This window comes from Mollisia scopiformis, assembly GCF_001500285.1.
Source record: "Mollisia scopiformis unplaced genomic scaffold LY89scaffold_31, whole genome shotgun sequence".
NCBI classification, from domain to species: domain Eukaryota; kingdom Fungi; phylum Ascomycota; class Leotiomycetes; order Helotiales; family Mollisiaceae; genus Mollisia; species Mollisia scopiformis.
In genome coordinates, this window is record NW_017263611.1 from 252,985 (window position 1) to 270,890 (window position 17,906).

General features: G+C 47.8%; 8 protein-coding genes across 8 annotated transcripts; 4 read left to right on the forward strand and 4 right to left on the reverse strand.

The window, feature by feature from the left end:
• Window positions 1–1,076: 1,076 nt before the first annotated feature.
• LY89DRAFT_690757 (phosphatases II) lies at window positions 1,077–1,786 on the reverse strand (the record flags this gene model as incomplete). The annotated part of the gene is made up of 1 exon (XM_018216159.1): window positions 1,077–1,786. A coding segment is annotated over one exon (697 nt), but the record flags the coding sequence as incomplete, so codon positions are not given.
• A 771-nt stretch (window positions 1,787–2,557) lies between these two features.
• On the reverse strand, window positions 2,558–3,222 carry LY89DRAFT_325509 (uncharacterized protein). Its single transcript, XM_018206743.1, has one exon. It carries the CDS (start codon window positions 3,125–3,127, stop codon window positions 2,804–2,806), a length of 324 nt encoding a protein of 107 aa, XP_018063093.1. The 5' UTR covers window positions 3,128–3,222; the 3' UTR covers window positions 2,558–2,803.
• A 722-nt stretch (window positions 3,223–3,944) lies between these two features.
• Window positions 3,945–4,272, reverse strand: LY89DRAFT_788655 (uncharacterized protein; the record flags this gene model as incomplete). The annotated part of the gene is made up of 2 exons (XM_018223185.1): window positions 3,945–4,155; window positions 4,203–4,272. The coding sequence occupies 2 exons, from the start codon at window positions 4,270–4,272 to the stop codon at window positions 3,992–3,994; spliced, it is 234 nt and encodes a 77-aa protein (XP_018063094.1). The 3' UTR covers window positions 3,945–3,991.
• Window positions 4,273–5,319: 1,047 nt separating this feature from the next.
• On the forward strand, window positions 5,320–6,509 carry LY89DRAFT_711424 (uncharacterized protein). The gene is made up of 3 exons (XM_018217902.1): window positions 5,320–5,707; window positions 5,766–6,158; window positions 6,267–6,509. The coding sequence occupies exons 1-3, from the start codon at window positions 5,422–5,424 to the stop codon at window positions 6,422–6,424; spliced, it is 837 nt and encodes a 278-aa protein (XP_018063095.1). The 5' UTR covers window positions 5,320–5,421; the 3' UTR covers window positions 6,425–6,509.
• Window positions 6,510–7,016: 507 nt separating this feature from the next.
• On the forward strand, window positions 7,017–9,081 carry LY89DRAFT_724763 (MFS general substrate transporter; the record flags this gene model as incomplete). The annotated part of the gene is made up of 4 exons (XM_018218928.1): window positions 7,017–7,580; window positions 7,631–7,642; window positions 7,735–7,825; window positions 7,882–9,081. The coding sequence occupies exons 1-4, from the start codon at window positions 7,402–7,404 to the stop codon at window positions 9,079–9,081; spliced, it is 1,482 nt and encodes a 493-aa protein (XP_018063096.1). The 5' UTR covers window positions 7,017–7,401.
• Window positions 9,082–9,855: 774 nt separating this feature from the next.
• Window positions 9,856–11,526, forward strand: LY89DRAFT_788658 (uncharacterized protein; the record flags this gene model as incomplete). The annotated part of the gene is made up of 1 exon (XM_018223186.1): window positions 9,856–11,526. One exon carries the CDS (start codon window positions 9,856–9,858, stop codon window positions 11,506–11,508), a length of 1,653 nt encoding a protein of 550 aa, XP_018063097.1. The 3' UTR covers window positions 11,509–11,526.
• A 597-nt stretch (window positions 11,527–12,123) lies between these two features.
• Window positions 12,124–14,864, reverse strand: LY89DRAFT_629206 (uncharacterized protein). Its single transcript, XM_018211198.1, has 4 exons — window positions 14,341–14,864; window positions 13,362–14,292; window positions 12,542–13,317; window positions 12,124–12,492 (listed from the first exon to the last, which is right to left on the reverse strand). Exons 1-4 carry the CDS (start codon window positions 14,717–14,719, stop codon window positions 12,350–12,352), a joined length of 2,229 nt encoding a protein of 742 aa, XP_018063098.1. The 5' UTR covers window positions 14,720–14,864; the 3' UTR covers window positions 12,124–12,349.
• A 193-nt stretch (window positions 14,865–15,057) lies between these two features.
• LY89DRAFT_690759 (putative WD repeat-containing protein slp1) lies at window positions 15,058–17,535 on the forward strand. Its single transcript, XM_018216160.1, has 2 exons — window positions 15,058–17,063; window positions 17,111–17,535. The coding sequence occupies exons 1-2, from the start codon at window positions 15,389–15,391 to the stop codon at window positions 17,230–17,232; spliced, it is 1,797 nt and encodes a 598-aa protein (XP_018063099.1). The 5' UTR covers window positions 15,058–15,388; the 3' UTR covers window positions 17,233–17,535.
• The last annotated feature ends 371 nt before the right edge of the window (window positions 17,536–17,906 follow it).

Here is a 17,906-nt window from a genome sequence, read left to right on the forward strand (position 1 = left end):
AGTCCATCTTTGTTTCCAAAGCTCTGGCAAACCACCACGACTCCAACATTCGAGAAAGATCTCCAGAATCTGTGACCCGGTTTCATGGCTGGCGCAAAGTCTTGGAAGGTAGATGGTTTTGTTCTTTGGAAGAACGGTATGTCCCATTCTCCCTTCAAGGCAGCTGATATTTCAAATAGATACAAACAGTGTGGTGTTACTATATACAGCTGCTTCTTTGCAAAAACGTTTCGCTTCGCATTCCTTTTCCTTCCGGAACTCTTTTCCTCCGATTCTCGCAAAATCCAAAAGCTCAAAACTTTTCCGCCATCAAAAAGCAACACGAGTTTTTTGGGGACTATTCTTGATTTATGGATTGATGTATGGTAAGTGGCTCATTGTCGCTGAGTGATAGAAGCTGATTCTTCAAAGCCGATGAGGAGAAAGGGCCCATCGAACCAAAGATGCAGAAGATAGGAATATATGGGGTGGTAACGAAGGAAGCTATGGAAGCACTTGGCTGAGGAATACGGTTCATTGCAGGAGGATATTACACATATGAGTTACGGTTGGAAGCGGTGTTCAAGATCATCACTCTCTCGATTGTGTCCTTTCCCAGACCAACTGTGCAAGACAACTTCTGTGTTTATATCTACATGTTTATTCTCACCAAACCAAACAAATGCAACAGAAACTTCTGCTCATTGTCGACACCATGCCCTAGAACTGTTCTTCCATCTACCTATTTTGATCATTTTGATCCAAGTCTCCTTGAGAACATTGTCCTGCTGTACTGCCCCAAACTCGCTCTGTGCCCCCAGGTCCCGGTGGTGATCCTCTTTACTTTTTATGCAGATGCCTTCCTTCATTCAATCTCCATATGGTGGAGGAAATCCAGTTGCCTGCATATGATGGTGGCATACGTAAGGACAAGACCTGCAATCAAGGTTTCATGAGACTTTCCGGAGGAGACATTGTATAGAAGACGAGAGACAGGGACCGAAGATCTACCTTGACAATTACCTCCGTAATTCTCGACTTCCTAGTATGCAAAGGCTGCAAAGCCATACCACGCCCCCAGAAAACGACCCAACCCCCCACAAATAGCCATCAAAAAAGAAGAACTTCTTGGCTTTCCTTTGAAAGAACTTTATCAATCGCCTCAACATCTTCAACGACCACAGCGCTCTCTCTATCCTCCGATGGTTCTATACTCAAAAGGATCTCTTCAATCTCCGTAACGTCTTCCGCTGTGACACCATCGTCTTTCCCCTCCCAAGGCCCTCCTTTCTGCATCCAAACCCAATCCGTCGGCCTAATGAAATACCCCTGAAGCATCCACCCCAGCCTCAGCTTCTCGACCCTATCACAAACCTCCCTACTAACATCATCCTCTTTATACTCCCCTCCCCCACCAAACCACCCATCTATCTGCTCCAGAAACCGTCTTCTCGTACAAATATCAGTCTTCCTCATGTACAGCTCCATAAACGCGTCGGCGGCATTCGATCCATTCTTCGAACAAAGATACGCGATGACGGCAGCCGACGAACGATTCACTCCTTCGCGACAATGAACCAGGACGTGGTTATTGGGAACCGCGAGAGCGGTGGCTATGAAGGTGAGGATTTGTGGGATGTGCGGGGTTATGTCGTCTTGGTTGTGGAGAGGGAGGTGGAGAGTTGTGACGCCTTTAGAGAGTCGGCGGGAGAGAGGTTTCGTGCACATGGTGAGGATGTGGGTTATCGTTTTCGGGATGGTGGTTGGGTAGTTGGAGATGTGGAGGTTGGGGATGACTTGGATCATGCGGAATCGAGGTGAAGGGAAGCATTGGAGAATGCTGTTTTTGAGGAAGTCGAAGAGCGTGGTTATCGACATGTTTGATTGTGGCTTTTGGTTGTCGTTACTATTGTTAGAGAACATGTTGCGTTAATCGAAATAGTTATTACGCGTAGTTGAAGAATCACTTTTGATTGTCTGCTTCGTAGTCGCGTGATTCCCGTCTATATAACCTGCAGTGACTCTCAGCGTCAACATCGAACAAGAGTCAAATTCGACAGAATTTGATTCATAAATGCATAAGATGTCGGGTCACAAAACCAATGAGATTCGGCCTTGTCCCTCACTCTAGTTTGACCTACAATGCGTGTTGGCCATTCTGACAAACATTTCGTAGCAAAGCTCCTGGCTTAAAGACAACCGAGTGTGAAAGACAAGCCTCCTGAAGTTGACTTGATTGAAGAAGTAGTGTCATGTACCCAAGTACATGAGTCTTGGGAAATAACTCTCCCCTATTTATTAATCTTGCGGTGTGCAACAAAAGACATTCCATTGTCCGAGGATTTTATGGACAGTAGGAAAGCGGCGTACAAGATATTCACCATGATCCGAGGAATCAAGAGTATAGAGAAACCAGTTGAGGACCTTGTAGCCATTACCAGAACTCCACACATGACCGAAGTGCTCGACACCGAAAGGATTCGAGAGGCACTCGGCCTTCTGGAGAATTGTAGTGGGGTTCAATAATGCAAGTTCAGTCGTGAATGTGGAACAACCAAAGCCTCCAGTCTACAAATTCGATACAAGTATTGGACAAATTGTGACAATAGAGTACAACGAGCGGTACTAGGGGTCTCCAAATATTGACGTGGGGGCTGCAAAGCTGCAAATCTAAGACGAAGGAAAGTACAGAAAGATACAGAATACATGTACATAAATTGAACATCTATACTGAAATACCTTGGCGACCTGGAACTTAGGCTGTCTCTTCCTTGGTAAATTGTCATCGTCCGTAATCTCCGGAATGATCATGAGAATCTAGTTCCTAGGTACTAGCATTCATATCGAGGGTGTATAGATCAAGTCGTCGATTAATGCCATCTATATCGACTGCGCTGCAAGTGTTTGGGCCGACACTGTATGGTCGTCGGCGTGGAGGTGGCTTTCCTTTCCCTGACAGCAGCTTCATGCCATCACTGGCATCAGCTCGACCCAACACTGTGGTAACGTGGTTCCAGTTATATCCAGAGTCCCAGATATATTCAATCTTCTTTCCAGCGTACAACCGAGCATCGAGGACGCTGTTCAAGCTTGTGTCATCCGACCGTTGGTGACGTGGGCCATAGTTTATCCATCGATTGTCCGACATCTGCAAGAGTTTTTTCGATTTCTCGACCTGTGTTTAAGTTCTCCATTCGGCGCAGTTGTGAACATTGAATACGTATGCGTACTCGTCATCCCACTCAACGGCCAACTGAGTACCGGTATGGAGTTGAGCAAATATTATCGTGGCAGGGACGGACAATGTACGGATGACTTGGTCTCTCTTGCTCTTGAAGTTCAATTGGGTCGAGGGAGACTTCGAGGATGTAGTTTCCTGGTGTTTCTGCTTGCTGTTAGCATTGCCCAATAAGTCAATTGAGAGCCTGCCTACCCGGAGACGCCATTTAAAGGATTAAAGTGTGAATCAGATATTTATTCAACCTTGAAAAGGAGGGAATTGCGACTGGAGAGGGAGAGGAACTCACAGGGTGATGTTTGGTACAGTTGTTGCAGTGAAGGACGCGCCGACGCATTGGAAATGGCGCTGATGTAATATCAACACACTAAATTTTAGGGATCACCGGAGATCTGCAAAGCCCAAGCTCTTTCTCCTTCAGCATCACCAGCATCAAGTGACAACGACCAATGTTAGACGACAAGATCTTAACATTCCCAGTATCGCAAGTGATCCATGTTAGAATGGAAGTCTGTTGGTATAGACTGACTGGTAAATAATGAAGATAGATCGCCAGCACAAGCACGGCATGGCTAAGACAAGACACCAAAGACTTCTCAAGTTCTGAGTGGAATAGAGAACACATGTTGATCATTGAGCATTTCGAATGATGAGTATCTTTGAAAGTTCTCCCAGCGCTTTAGTCTGACGATTTTGATGCGCATTCCTGCCATAATGCTGTTCTTGTCTGCTTTGTCTCCCATAACCCACCATCCAGCAAATCCAGCCCCTTCATCAAGCTTTATACTCATCTTCTGCCATCTTCAAGGTGTGAGCAGTGCCATAGAGACTAGCGTCCCTCTTCGTGTATTCATCCTCAGCCATCTTAAGAGTGTGGGCTGTTCCATAGATACTGGCGTCACGCTCTGCAACCTCTGCTTCATGAGCTTGAACTGACTCTAAGCTCTGTCAGTAATGTTTTATCTCCTGACTGCATCGCACTTACCAGCAACTGGTGCTGCTGACCCTAAGGCTGCGAGTCCAGCGGCAACCAGGAGCATGTTCTTGAAAAGCATTTTGTCTATTTTGTCGCTTTGAATCTTCAACGGCGGGTATTGGGTGTCTGATTGCTCGGGAAGCCAAACTTTGTGGAAGTCTTCTCAACTATATGCAGTATACTTAAAGTGAAGTGGTTAGCGGCCGACGTGGAGGTGGTCCCCAACTTTATGCATTACAGTGTAGCACAAGACGGTCCAGCGGCCGACATGGAAGAGTTTCCTGATACTAATTTTGCGAAGAAGCCCATTGGTAACTGGAAGGAACCATTCTAAGTTTCACGCTCCTAGTACAATTACAGAAGTACAATTACAGAAGGTGAAGTCTCTAGTTGTTGATCATCCCATCTAGGACAACAACTCGTCGTTGCTCTCAAATACGTTCATTGGCTATGCTTTCACGGTGTTGCTACTTTGACGTGAAGGAATAATAGTGAGGGACTATCTTCACACAGCAGCTTCAGTTGGAGACTTCTCCACTGACGGATTCAAGATAGCTAGGGTATTCACTTGGAGATTAGTACGGAAGATCCTCGTTTGTCTCAGATAGGCAGTTCCTAACTTGTGTACTCCAACTTGGTGCGCTGTCCATGATGTGCTCTAGCTTCACAAGCCACTTATCAGTAATCTTTACTACTGCAATCGCTTCAATTGCTTTCCAAAAGTCGGCCGACAGGCCCGAGCGTCCCCATGCAAATACCGACTATTTTCCCGACTTGGTTCTGCGTGAAGGCAGAAGTTCATCCAAAACACAGTGAAGGATGATGAATACATTTCCATCGCAGGAATCACCCCTCTATAGATTATGACGAAGTGGCGGGGCATTGAGGGGTCCTGTATCAACCTCCCATTTTAAGCTTAACACTACCGAATGAACCAATCTAGGCCGCAAATTAGTCAGAAGCGTTCGATTCTACTGCGCCGCGAAGATGCTGATCTGCGTCCAACCCTAAATTGTTTTGACACCTACCTAATGTAGAACTTGAATGCGATGCTTATCACGTTCGAACCTCTTAGTAGATGGACTTATCTTTTTTTGTTCTGTTCTAGCGACAATACCCCCCCCATCTTCCTTGCTCCCGCCCAAATTTACTGAAGCTATTCAAGTGAAAATCAACTTCGAGACTTTTGCTTCTTTCATTCCAAACTTGCATCGAACTTTCCCCCGACATGCCGAACAAATGGCTCTGGACAAGATCGAGGCGAGAGGATGAAGAGAAGGATTGCAGTTCAGTTGAGACTCTACTTCCCTCTTCAACTTCTTCGATAGACGAGGAACGGGTATCGAAAGAGTGGGCATCGAGGACTCGGACCCCATCATGCACTTCACGGCGATGGTGTGCTCTTAATATCATCCTTTTCATCTTCTCTTTGTCCATCCTTGCGAACAGCTTGCACGAGAAACATGTCGGAATTCTTGATATACACAGTCTTTTGAAGAAGACATCATACTACTGTAAGGACTAAGAACTCCCCTCTTGCATTGTACCTAGGAGAATACTGACAATGACCAGCTCCCGTCCTCGACAAGCTAGAGATCGCAACCTTCGACCTCCAAGCGGACGGCGCACTCTTCGAATCCGACCACCCCTCACGCTGGCGCAACGCTCGCAAACCAGACCCAGAGGTCGAAGCCGCCTGGGAAGAATTCGACAGCATCCGAACCTTCCCCATCACTGCTGATGAGGTCCGCAAACTAGGCAAGGACCCCGAACTCGCTGTCAAGTTCCCCGAAGAATACGGCCTGGGAGCCGAAGCGTACGTCGCGCAGCTCGACATCTTCCATCAGATCCACTGTCTAAATCTGCTTCGACACTTGGCATCGGCGGAATATGATCGCGACCCGGAGCATGGCAAACACCCATTTTCGATCTTCACTGGATTTACGTGTCGCATTGCACAGACATGTTGATGCAGACCTTGATGTGTCAAGGCAGTCTAAATGTTGACGTTCAATTGGATGGAGACTCAGGATTGGCCGTTTCCGGACTTCTATGTTAATCATCAGTGCCGAGACTTTGATGCGATTGTGGAGTGGCAGGAGGAACATGCGTTGCCATTGATGATGGGGAGGAATATCACGAGACCGGTGGAGGCGAAACAGATCCCGGCGCCGGATGCTTATTATGAGATGTTTCCTGAGGAGAATGTGTCGATTCATGATAGGAGGTAGGTGTTGGGTAGATCAAGGCTCTGAGTATAATGTGTATGTTCAACCACCTTGTGTTTCTTTGCTGAGAATTCTTTTGTTGATGCTGTTACTGCTTCTTGTATCCCACTGTCTTCCTTCCAAGTTGTTTTGACTTCATCAAGTGAAGACTTGAAGTGTGGTTATGTTGAGGCGAAATGCAACGTATCTCGCTACCTACTCCGTACCCTGAGGGTTAGCTTTGCAGTCTGCATGCAGACCTTGTTCTCCGCCTAGGTTTAGTTGAGGTTATATCGGAATCACCTGATTCATCATCTGCATGACCTCGTACTGGTAGGCCATACTGAGACTTTACAAGGTTAGTCGGTCCGTAGTTCTTCGAGTGATGATGAGAAGAAGTGGAGTTCCGCAAGTGCAGGCCCGAGAAGACTGATCAATGCATTTATTGGAACTATAGATAGCTTTCCATCCACTCTTTGGGCAGATGTGCGCCATAGCACATGCAAATGATAACCGCTCCAATACTATTCAAAAGTTTCAAGATCCCATGCATGTACTTGCCATTTCTTTTAGACTTTGGACAACGGTTTACAACACACCTTTCCAGGTGGTAGCTGTCAAAAGATACTCCTACGCCCTACCCGGGCCAACAATCTCCCTGCCACCAACCAAAACTTGCATATTCCCACGGAGAATTGTTCCAGACTCGGTAGTCAATGCCTCGAGGATAAAATCGACAGCCAAATAGCCGATGCGCAACACCTTGTCTGCAGCTTACGAACTGCAACAGGGTATTTAACGAGACAACGCAATTGGTTCTACACTGACAAACTGCCGATGAACATGCTGTGTCTCCCCATTTGATGGAAAGCTCAGGGTTCAATATTGATCGGCCCCACCTATCCCCGCATGGCCAAGACCGAGCTTAAATATGTCTGACCTCCTCAGCATTTGTGACGCCATCAATTCTAAGCTCATTTCTATGGAGAAATTAGGTCAAGATGGTTGAGAAAGAGAAACATATTGATGCCAATTTGCCTGCTGCGAGGGAGGTATCTTCGGATGAGGAGATCCGGCATGGTGAGTGGACGGAAGAGGATGAAAGGAGGATTAGGTGGCGGATGGATGTGAGGATGATCCCGACTGTGTTGATGTTGTATTTGATGTGCTTCATTGATCGGTGAGCCACAATCTGAAAATTCGAAGGGAGGACTGACTGATTTTTTGCAGGTCGAATATTGGGTACGCAATCATCTTCTACTTGAACCACATCTCCTTAAACGGACTTCGAAAGATTGTGGCGTAGGGGAGGTCAACGGCTGATAATTTTTCAGGAACGCGCGTATTGAAGGGATGGCAACAGATTTGAAATTAGTTGGCTACCGCTTCAACTGGGCTTTGACAATCTTCTACTTAGCCTACATCGTAAGCTGGCTTCCAAACACAAGCCAGGTCTTGGCAGCTACTTACGATATCTACAGGGAACCGAAATCCCATCCAACCTCGTCCTCAAACTCGTCGGCGCTCAAATTGTCCTACCATCAATTGTTATCGCCTTTGGCCTAATCTCCCTTTGCCATGCCTTCCTCACAAACTTCCACGGTCTCCTGGCTGCACGATTCTTCCTCGGCATCGCTGAAGGCGGAACACTCCCAGGAATCGCTTACTACCTCTCTTGCTTCTATAAGCGTCACGAACTGCTGCTTCGAGTCGGAATCTTCATCCAAGGAGCCACCCTCGCCGGCGCATTCGGTGGCCTCCTCGCTGCAGGCCTCTCCGAAATCCCAAAATGGGGTGTCCACTCTCGACCAATTTACAGCTGGCGCAACATCTTCTTCTTCGAAGGACTCTTCACCGTCCTTGTTTCCGGACTCGCTATCTTCATCCTACCTTCTTCGCCTGACAAGTGCGAGTTCCTCACGCCGAAAGATCGCTATATAGCCTTAGAACGCATCAATCGCGAACACAAAGAGACATCCGCCGAGAAAACACAGTTTCATCACGTCAAGCGCGGAATCTTGAATATCGACAACGTGCTCTGTGGCCTAGGATACTTCTCCATCAACGTCTCGGTCCAATCCTTCTCCCTCTTCCTACCCACCATCCTCCAAGCCCTCGGCTGGACGGCGCTCAAAACGCAATTTTACTCTGTGCCACCCTATGCCGTGGCCTGCGTCTGGTCAGTCCTCATCTTCCGTCTAAGTGACAAATACAAGATCCGAGGCCCATTCCTACTTTTTGGTTCCGTGCTCGCGATCATCGGGTACTCACTCCTCGCGACCTCGCGCTCTAACTCTGTGAAATATGGCGCTGTATTCCTCGCATCCATGGGCGCGTTTCCAGGTGGACCGATCTTTCTAGCTTGGGGATTGAACAATGCTGCGGGGCAGTCTATCCGTGCTGTGTCGAGTGCGTATATTGTGGGGATTGGGAGCTCGGGTGCGTTGTTGGCGGTTTGGACGTATTTGGCGAAGGATGCGCCGCTTTATAGGAGGGGTCATTATATTAACATTGGGGCGTCGGCGGTAGCTGGCTTGATTGCTGTGGTGGCTATTCTGTATACGAGGTGGGAGAATAGGATGAGGGCGCAGGGGAAGAGGGATGGGAGGTTGGTGGGGTTGAGCGAGGGGGAGAAGGTTGAGTTGGGGTATAGGCATCCGGAGTTTAGGTATACTTCTTGATGAAAAGGATGATAGGTGGGATATAGTACTTCTGAGAAGTGAGAAATGGATTAATGGATTACAAGATTGAAATCAAAGATTATGGACGAGACCTTTCCAAAAGAAGCGGAAGCTCCACAATATACTTGCCTTTCTTATTTCTTTTTGCCCCTTGAATTCTAGCTCGTCATCACTATGATAGTAATTTTAACTAGTAAAGTGGAATACATCCAGGTCGCGCTATTGTCAGAGTCCTCCATGTAATCCAGCAGCTCGAGAGATCCAGATCCAAACTCTCGCTTAATTCAGGGGTACTTTTCGTGCACGGGTTCTCAAGATTGAGAACGTGAACGTTTGCTACTTGAAATTATAATTTGAATTCTACTGTGTGAATTTTAGGAAGAGTTAGGATGTCATATCAGAGCTACTCAGTGATGACTGCTCTTGTGGGGATAGCAGTGGTGCCAAGTCACGTGTCGGTCCAGATGGCAATACCGGCCGATTGTTAGAGCAATTCAAAATGAAATCGACTCACAATTCGCATTTGGACTGAAGAGTCTTTAGGTACAATACTTCTGTCATTTGTAGTGTTTGGACACCCCCGATTTCTGCTTTTCTGAAAATTCGACATATTCCTCATGCTCTTCGACCAAGATTTCGATCTCTAAGTCAATTGTCTGGCCTTCGAACGTACAACAAGAACTCTCTCAGATCACACCACTCAATCGAAAAGTCCTCGAATTCAAGAGATTGATAAGATCTATCGACGAGTCATTCCTCAATTCGGAATCAATCATGGATCTTCCGGATACTACTGAGGAAGACCGCAAAGACGAAAGCTTGAGGGCTGCTCTTGAAGGCGCTGCAGCTACAGCAAGAGCAAAGATTGAGCAAGTTGTCCCCTCTCAAATGGAACATGCTCAGCCTACCAATATGCCTGGATCTCAGGCCTTTGGTCTCCAAGTCGCTGGGCCAGCACAACTTCAACCAAATCTTTCGAATCGGATGGCACATGTCTATGGCAACGCTGTTGGTTTCAATCTTCCAGGAACAGCACACGGCCAAGGACTTAGCCCTAACCAGGTCGGATATTTTCAAAACGGCAACACCAACTATCAGGTCAATAATGGCCTCGCAACTCCACCACAGTTCCCGCAGCATGTCTCACCTGCTGAATTTTCTGGAAGTGTCTTACCTCCTACTTTCAATGGAGCTACATACCACTTTGCGGCACGACCTACCCAGAATGTCCCCGCTTATCCTGGACACCTTCAGAATTTCAACCAGCCTGCCAATCTTCAGGCTAATGGAGCTGCAAACCAGTTTCCAGCACCACTTCAGCACAATGCTCCAGGTCCCGCTGGATATTTTTCAGTGCAATTCGGTGGCCCATATTTTCACTTCAAACAACCTCTCGTATATCTCATAGGTAGTATCAGCACGCGTACCAACAGCGCATATCTCGCAATGACACGCTGGTCAGATTGTGACAGGGCTCGTAAACGCGAATTTCCGCATCACATCACACATGCTATCTGCGTGTCAAGATACCCAATGACCTCTAAGGAGATTGGAAGTAGTAACATCCTTCCCTTGTGGGTGAAAATTGACCAGGATGAACCTGACTGGGAGAAGTGGAAGCGCCAACTTAACGATATTGTCAATTTTGCACAGGGAGCCATTGAGCAGAACGGCACCTTGTTGATCTATGATCGACGGTGCAAGGTGGAAGCTCCTGCTGTCACCATGGCACTTTTGATGATATTTTACAGGGTGCGGCTGGAGGTCGCAAAGCGTTTCGTGGAAGTGCAAAACCCTGAAATCAAGCTGACTGACGCACTTTGGCAACACCTGTTGGATTGGGACCACCAACAGCCTTTCGGACCAGTTATCCCAGGACAGTTCCAGAATGACCAAGCTAAGTTTCTACAAGCACAACAGAATGAGAGTATCGTAGCACAATGGGGTCATGCTCCAGCTCCCATAGTTCGAAATCCCTGGTATGCCGCGCTTCTACCAGGACAACCAAATGCCAGTATCCCACCACAATGGGGACATGCTCCAGTTCCCATGGTTCAAAATCCCTCGAATGCTGCGCTTCTACCAGGACAACAGAACGCCAATTTCCCACCACAATTGGGACATGCTCCAGTTCCCACGGTTCCGATTCTCTCGAATGCTGCCGAAAATCTCATAGCGTCTGCGGGACAATCAGAAAGACCATACAAATCTCTGTACGCTAGACCGGTTCCTGCTCCTGCTCCTCTTGACCAGCAAGTATCTGCGCCTCTCGATGTTCCCGAAGATGTGGGACATCCCGAGCCTCAAGAGCCGGCCCAGGACGAAAAAACATCTCCAGAACTTTCAAATGGTTCAATTTCCGGACTCGAAATGGGTACTGAATGGCAGAATAACGAAGACTACGAAGATTTCTCTACATTGTCTTAGGAGATCTTTGTAATCCACAGTCCTCAGCACGATGGGAGATTTGAGAAATTTTCTAGCAGCACAACTTCAACAATGCCCGCAAAATCCAGCCTGCACCATCCTCGACATTTACGGAATTCTGGATCAACACCTGCATTTGACACACAATTCGCTTTATTTTGGATTTGTATTTGGAATCAACCCCTTGGAGTTTCCCTCTCTGTTCTCAACACCTAAGAATTCGCGGTCACCACTGAAAATCCATGCACGAGCAAGAGTTTAGTTTCGCCTTTGTATTTTTTGAGACTCTATTTGTCGTCCCCATTGTCCTCGCCACTGCGGGACTCTCGGTGAAAACCTTGGTACAGTGTAACTTTCGAAACCATCGGCACGTACTTCATAACAGATATTGACGAAGTCCACACTTTGGTCTGGTACAACAGATCAAACATAATTGACTACCTTCTAAGGTGAGAATAACGTGAATGCAATGTCTGGACTGAGGAACTATCCTCGAATGGAACGATGGTTGAAAAAGATAGTGTGCCATAGATGTTCAGAACATAGGGAACAATAGAGATTTATTTCATAATTCCATGAAGTGTCAATCGTTAACAGTGACGGAAAGAAAAGAATGCCTGGCGAACAAACGCCTGCAAGTAATATATCCATTCGACGGATCACTATGTAGGTATCTCACTAATAAGGCAAAGCAACCACTCCATATCTGCCAATCGTTGAACGCCTAAGCAATGCAATCGCTGTCTCTGATCGGAATTTGCCCCCGGTGTACAATCAAACACCACCCTTTACAAGCCAGAACGCCATTTGCACCTCATAATGCACATGGCAGCGTTCATCGTCAGTTCATTTCCATTTCCTCGTTCTCGTCAACCTCGGATCCCATTTGCTGTGTCTGATTACTGCTGATGCTGGCCTTGCGAGCCGCACCACCGAAGCCGAATCGAGAGCCACCAAGTCCGCCAACGTACTCTAACTCATCTCCTAGATTAATGTTAACATATATTCAAATATCTTAGATCAAGTTCCTCACCTCCTACAACCCGACCTTCCGTGTCGATCTCCTGATTAATCTCAAGTAGTGCTTGACGAGGAAGCTTCATGAATCCCTGTGTACGCACAACTCGGCCCCAGTGCATCAAGCAAAAATTAGCAGCACGTCTACGAAGCCACTCTTCGTTCGCAATACCGGCGCAGTGCCAGATGATGCAGGCATGCTCAACATCCAATTCTTTCGAGAGACGATTGACGCAAAGAAGTCGAAGATGAGGGATGTTGTATATGTTCGACATGACCAGTAGACCTGCAACATCGCTCAACGCGCCACAGTCTTCAGGCTGAATACTATCCGTATAGAGATAATAGAGGAATGCCTTGACAACAGTATAGGGTTCTGGGATGTGCATCTTCTTTGTGTGAAATTCTGCCATCTGAGCACTGTACAGTCTTGCGAAATGGGGCCATCGAGCTTGAAGAATGAGTTTGTGAACGTGGATCGGAGGTGATGTGGTGGCATTCGAATCGAGCCACGTCTGTTGGTTTTCTTCGTCGTTACGCAGCATTGACGAACTCATCAATTCATCGTCATCCCAATCGCCATCTTTCAAAGCCGTAATTGTGAAGTCGGTACCACTGCCACTCTCTGGAGCTTGATTGAAAAGTTTTGCAAGATCTGATCCGAGACCTTTCGACGGTTGTGGGGCCATGCGCTCAGCAGATCGCAGCATTCGTGATGTATCTACAGGAGGGGGTGGGGTAAGGTTGTTTCCAATGATACCATAACGACGGAGATCGATTTCCATAATATCGCTGATGCTGTTAGTATGAAACATGTCTGCTGCGAGATGACTCACCTCAGATATTCTTCAAAGCCACCTGGTCCTAGATCTGTAGCAGTGGGGTCTGTTGGACAGCCCAGAAGCCATGCCTTGGTGCCATCCTCGTTCATGGTGCAATAATGCCATCTGTATCCGGGCTTGAATATATCTCGGCCCTCCGCCAATTTCTGCCAGCGTAGAGTGTCAAGCTCTAGGGATGACAAGGAGCATTCTTGAGGAGTAATAGTTGCAGCAGGAGTGACAAAGTCCAGCAAAGTTCCAGATGTATAGACATGGAAATGCATGCCAGAGCCTTGTGCTGGGATATTTGGACCAGATACGAACTTTAGTGAAGAAATGGTACCGGGTGCAATGGGTGGTGTGCTGGTGAGCTGAAAGGAAGGTGGATTGACTTGTGCACTGCTTGAATTTGCAGCATATCCAGAGCTCCCAACAGCCGCAGGCGGTGCCATGGCATATGATGGCCGTGGTGAACCACCCATACGAGTGAGAGCTGAATGACGATCCATTGAGCCCATGCTGGGAAGTGATTCGAAAGCAGGACTACCCTTCAAGTCTAGCCACCAGATATCGCCAATCTTGTCCATATCCTCACTCAATCCACCAAAGACCCAGACTCGGTCGCCCCATAGATATGCGGAATGGTCGAATCTGCCAACAAATCTCCAAGCTCGCGACCAGGTAAAAGTCTTGAGGTCCAAGTAACAGATATCATCCAAGACATAATTGTTGTGACCAGTGATTCCCCCAATGATAAACAGCTTGTCTTCGTGTAGAACCGCAGCATGTCTAGCACGGCCTTTCGGGATAGGGCCAGTGACAGCGGGTTGTGTCCAATGCGCAGTCTTGAGATCGAAGATAATGAGGTCTGAGAGGTAAGTTCGATGTTCGTTCTCGCCGCCGAATATAAGCAACTTATCGCCCTGATGCAGTGTGGCAGTATGACCTAAACCAATTAGTGGGGCAGCCAGGAGGAAGAGGATAGCACACGTACCCATACGAACCCCTGGAATATCGCCGTAATTGTCAACAAGACTCCATTGATGGCTAATCATATCAAGCTTCAGGACATGGTTGTAGACCTCATCAGTATATTGATCGAAGCCACCAAAGGCATAGATCTGGTTGTTTCCGCAGTAGGTGACCGAAGCGTTCACCAAGCAGGCTGGTCGCTGTCCGAGAGTCCTGGTGACCTTTGGGCGATAGCCTTCCATACTCAGCCGACCCTTGACGGGGGAATTGGGCATCAGGAAGGTATTATTGGAAGAAGTGGCAGAGCCAGGGGTCAGGACGTTCGCAGGAGCAAGTCGGTTGTCCGTTGAGGTTCCAAAAATGGAGGGGGGTCCAGTAGTAGGAGTCGAAGGCTGAGCCATTCTTGCAGAGATCCTATCCGGTCATGCTAGAGTGAATGCAAGACCTGCAGCGAAGGGAGAATCTCCAACAATTTGAGGGAGAAGAAGGCGTGGAACGAATGACAAGGTACGAGGCTGGATCACAAGTGAATCGAAATAATTTCGGCCTGTCTTTGGTTGTCAAACATTGAAGATCGGAGGAAACGGGTAGGGGCCGGAACTAGTCCCAAAGGGAACGTGCAGAATTGTGAGCCTCAGGCACCAAGCCAAAGCGCATCCCGCGTCGCTATGGGCAACCGCCATGTCAACGCATAAAAGCCTTCCAATTTACTTCCTCCTCTTTCCTTCCTCGCACACTGCAACTCTACAAAACCGCACTCCTCATTCCTCTACTACTCTCCACCTCTTGCTTTTAGCAAACATCATTCTGCCTTCATACAAAGAATACTCCAAGTCCTCTAGATCTTTCTGCTTGTACTTTCAAAGTACTGCCATTGATCGCCTCCGACTTAAGCCATTCTTGACGAAGGCTTTCGATATATCGAGCACAACAAACGAACATACTAACCAAACAACTACCAGGAACCATTAGGTTGAGTCTCTTGGAGCTCGTTCGATATACCGAACCTCTTATCATCGATCGATACATTTACTTGTCTTTCGACCGAGATCATACCCCAATATTGCAAAATGGCAACTGCAGTATCTACCCCGATGAAGTCCCATGCTGGACTATTTTCCACACGTACCGCTGGCGGACGGATGCCTCTGACACCATCTCCTCGTACTCGTACAGCCGCAATGTCGAATAACAACTCATCTCCATTCACACCAGAGAGAAAGACATTAGACAACGATAGTATCAGATCATCCAAGTCCACATACGGTGGAAACCTTTCATCACATTTCACAAAGTCGGCATCAAGAACCTCACACCGCGACTCGCCAAAGTCTAACATTGCCAAAGGCGCACAAACTCCTCGTCGTGCCTTGGAACTCGGTGTCTCCGACTTTTCTCTTACTGGTACTGGTGCGAAGACCCCAAGCAGCAGCCGATCAAGAAAGGGCCCTCTTCGACAGAAGTCTACCAAGACTACACTTTCATACGGAGATCGCTTCATCCCCAACCGTGGAGCAAGCTCAGCTATCACAACTGGTGGATCTGGCAAGCTCGATCACTCTGACAAGCAACGACCAAAGACAAGTGGTGGTGAAGGATCAGCAGCTCTCGCGTCTGCAGCAGATGATGCATTGGCGGCTCTGAACTCATTGTCCCTCAACGACGATGAAGAGCCTTCTACATACACTCGTCCATCTCCAAACACCGTCGCTTACACAGACTCGCTCGCATCAGCTTGTGGTGTTTCCCTCAACCAACGCATCCTTGCTTTCAAGCCTGCCCCTCCCGAGTCGTCCAAGCCAGTCGACCTTCGATCACAATACAACCGACCTCTCAAGAATGCCAATGCTGCATCAGCACAATTCAGACGCCGTGTTGCCACAGCTCCTGAGCGCGTCCTCGATGCTCCTGGTCTAGTTGATGACTATTACTTGAACCTTCTTGACTGGTCTTCTGGCAACCAAGTCGCCATCGGTCTCGAGCGTAACGTCTACGTCTGGTCAGCTGAATCCGGAACTGTCAACTCCCTTCTCGAGACCAGCCCAGACACCTATGTCAGCAGCGTTAAGTGGTCTGGTGATGGCGCCTATGTCAGTGTTGGCCTTGGCACGGGAGAAGTCCAAATCTGGGATGTGGAGGAAGGTACCAAGCTCCGAAGTATGCACGGTCACGATACTCGTGTTGGTGTTATGGGCTGGAACAAGCACACTCTGTCTACAGGAGCAAGATCTGGTCTCGTCTTCAACCACGATGTTCGTATCGCAGAGCACAAGATTGCCGAGCTTGTTTCTCACACTTCTGAAGTATGTGGTCTGGAATGGAGAGCCGATGGTGCTCAGCTTGCTACTGGTGGAAATGACAATCTCGTCTCCATCTGGGACGCACGCTCTTTAGGAGCTCCCAAGTTCACCAAGACCAACCACAAGGCCGCCGTAAAGGCCCTCAGCTGGTGCCCATGGCAACCAAACGTCCTCGCTACTGGTGGTGGATCTTATGACCGTCACATCCACTTCTGGAACACAACTACCGGTGCTCGTGTCAACAGCATTGATACTGGTTCTCAAGTCACATCCCTAAGATGGAGCCCCCACTATCGCGAAATCGTCAGCACCAGCGGTTTCCCAGACAACTCTATCAGCATCTGGAGCTACCCAACTTTGGTACGCAATGTTGAGATTCCTGCTCATGAGACCAGAGTCCTCCACAGCTGCCTCAGCCCTGATGGGCAGATGCTTGCAACAGCTGGTAAGTCTTGATTATACCTTCTTGGGATTTTCGCTAACATACAGTAGCTGCTGATGAGAGCTTGAAGTTCTGGAAGGTGTTTGAGAAGAAGGCTGGTGCCAGCTCCTCGGCGAGCGGCTCAGGTGCTTCTGGAAAGGCTGATATGGTCAAGCAAATGACTATCCGCTAACGTGGATATCATCAAGGCTCTGTGAAGTGTCCGGGCTTCCAAGAGAGCAGGGTAAAGTATAAGAACGAATTTCCATACTGGCATTAGCGGTTGGATTGAATAGCGTGGCGTTGGGGAGTTTGTTGATGCCTCAATGCCCACGGCCGAAAGTGCTTCACCTGGTGCGAATTATGCTTGATGATGGATGACTGGAAAGGAGGAACGGAACCATACTCTTCTGCTGGCAGGCTTCATGACCAGTACTTGTACCTAGGATGGATTATCAATTAGGATTGTAATATTACTGTCGCGTCTACACAGTGTTTCAAGATGGCATGAAGTGATGAGATGCGGTTCTCAGCAATCCCGGTTTGCTGAATACCTTACGCAGTGCTTATGATGGCTTGCATGAAAGATCGTGACCGTCAGCCATCCCACGTTTGCTACCCATGTTCTCTTTACCGAGGGACATCCGGCTCTTGAAAATGCTCCGAGCACCAAAAGTGACAGTTTCGAACTGAGTTCTCGACACATCTAGATGTTGGTGAAGATAAAGTCAAAGAAGCTAAGTAAAAGTGAATCTTTGCTAAACTTTTAATTGTGAAGGTCAGCTTCATCTTATCGTTAAAGAGGCTCAGGCCTTATGTAAGCGCGTTACCAGTTAGCGTGGTTTCCATGCCTATACCCAGCGAAAG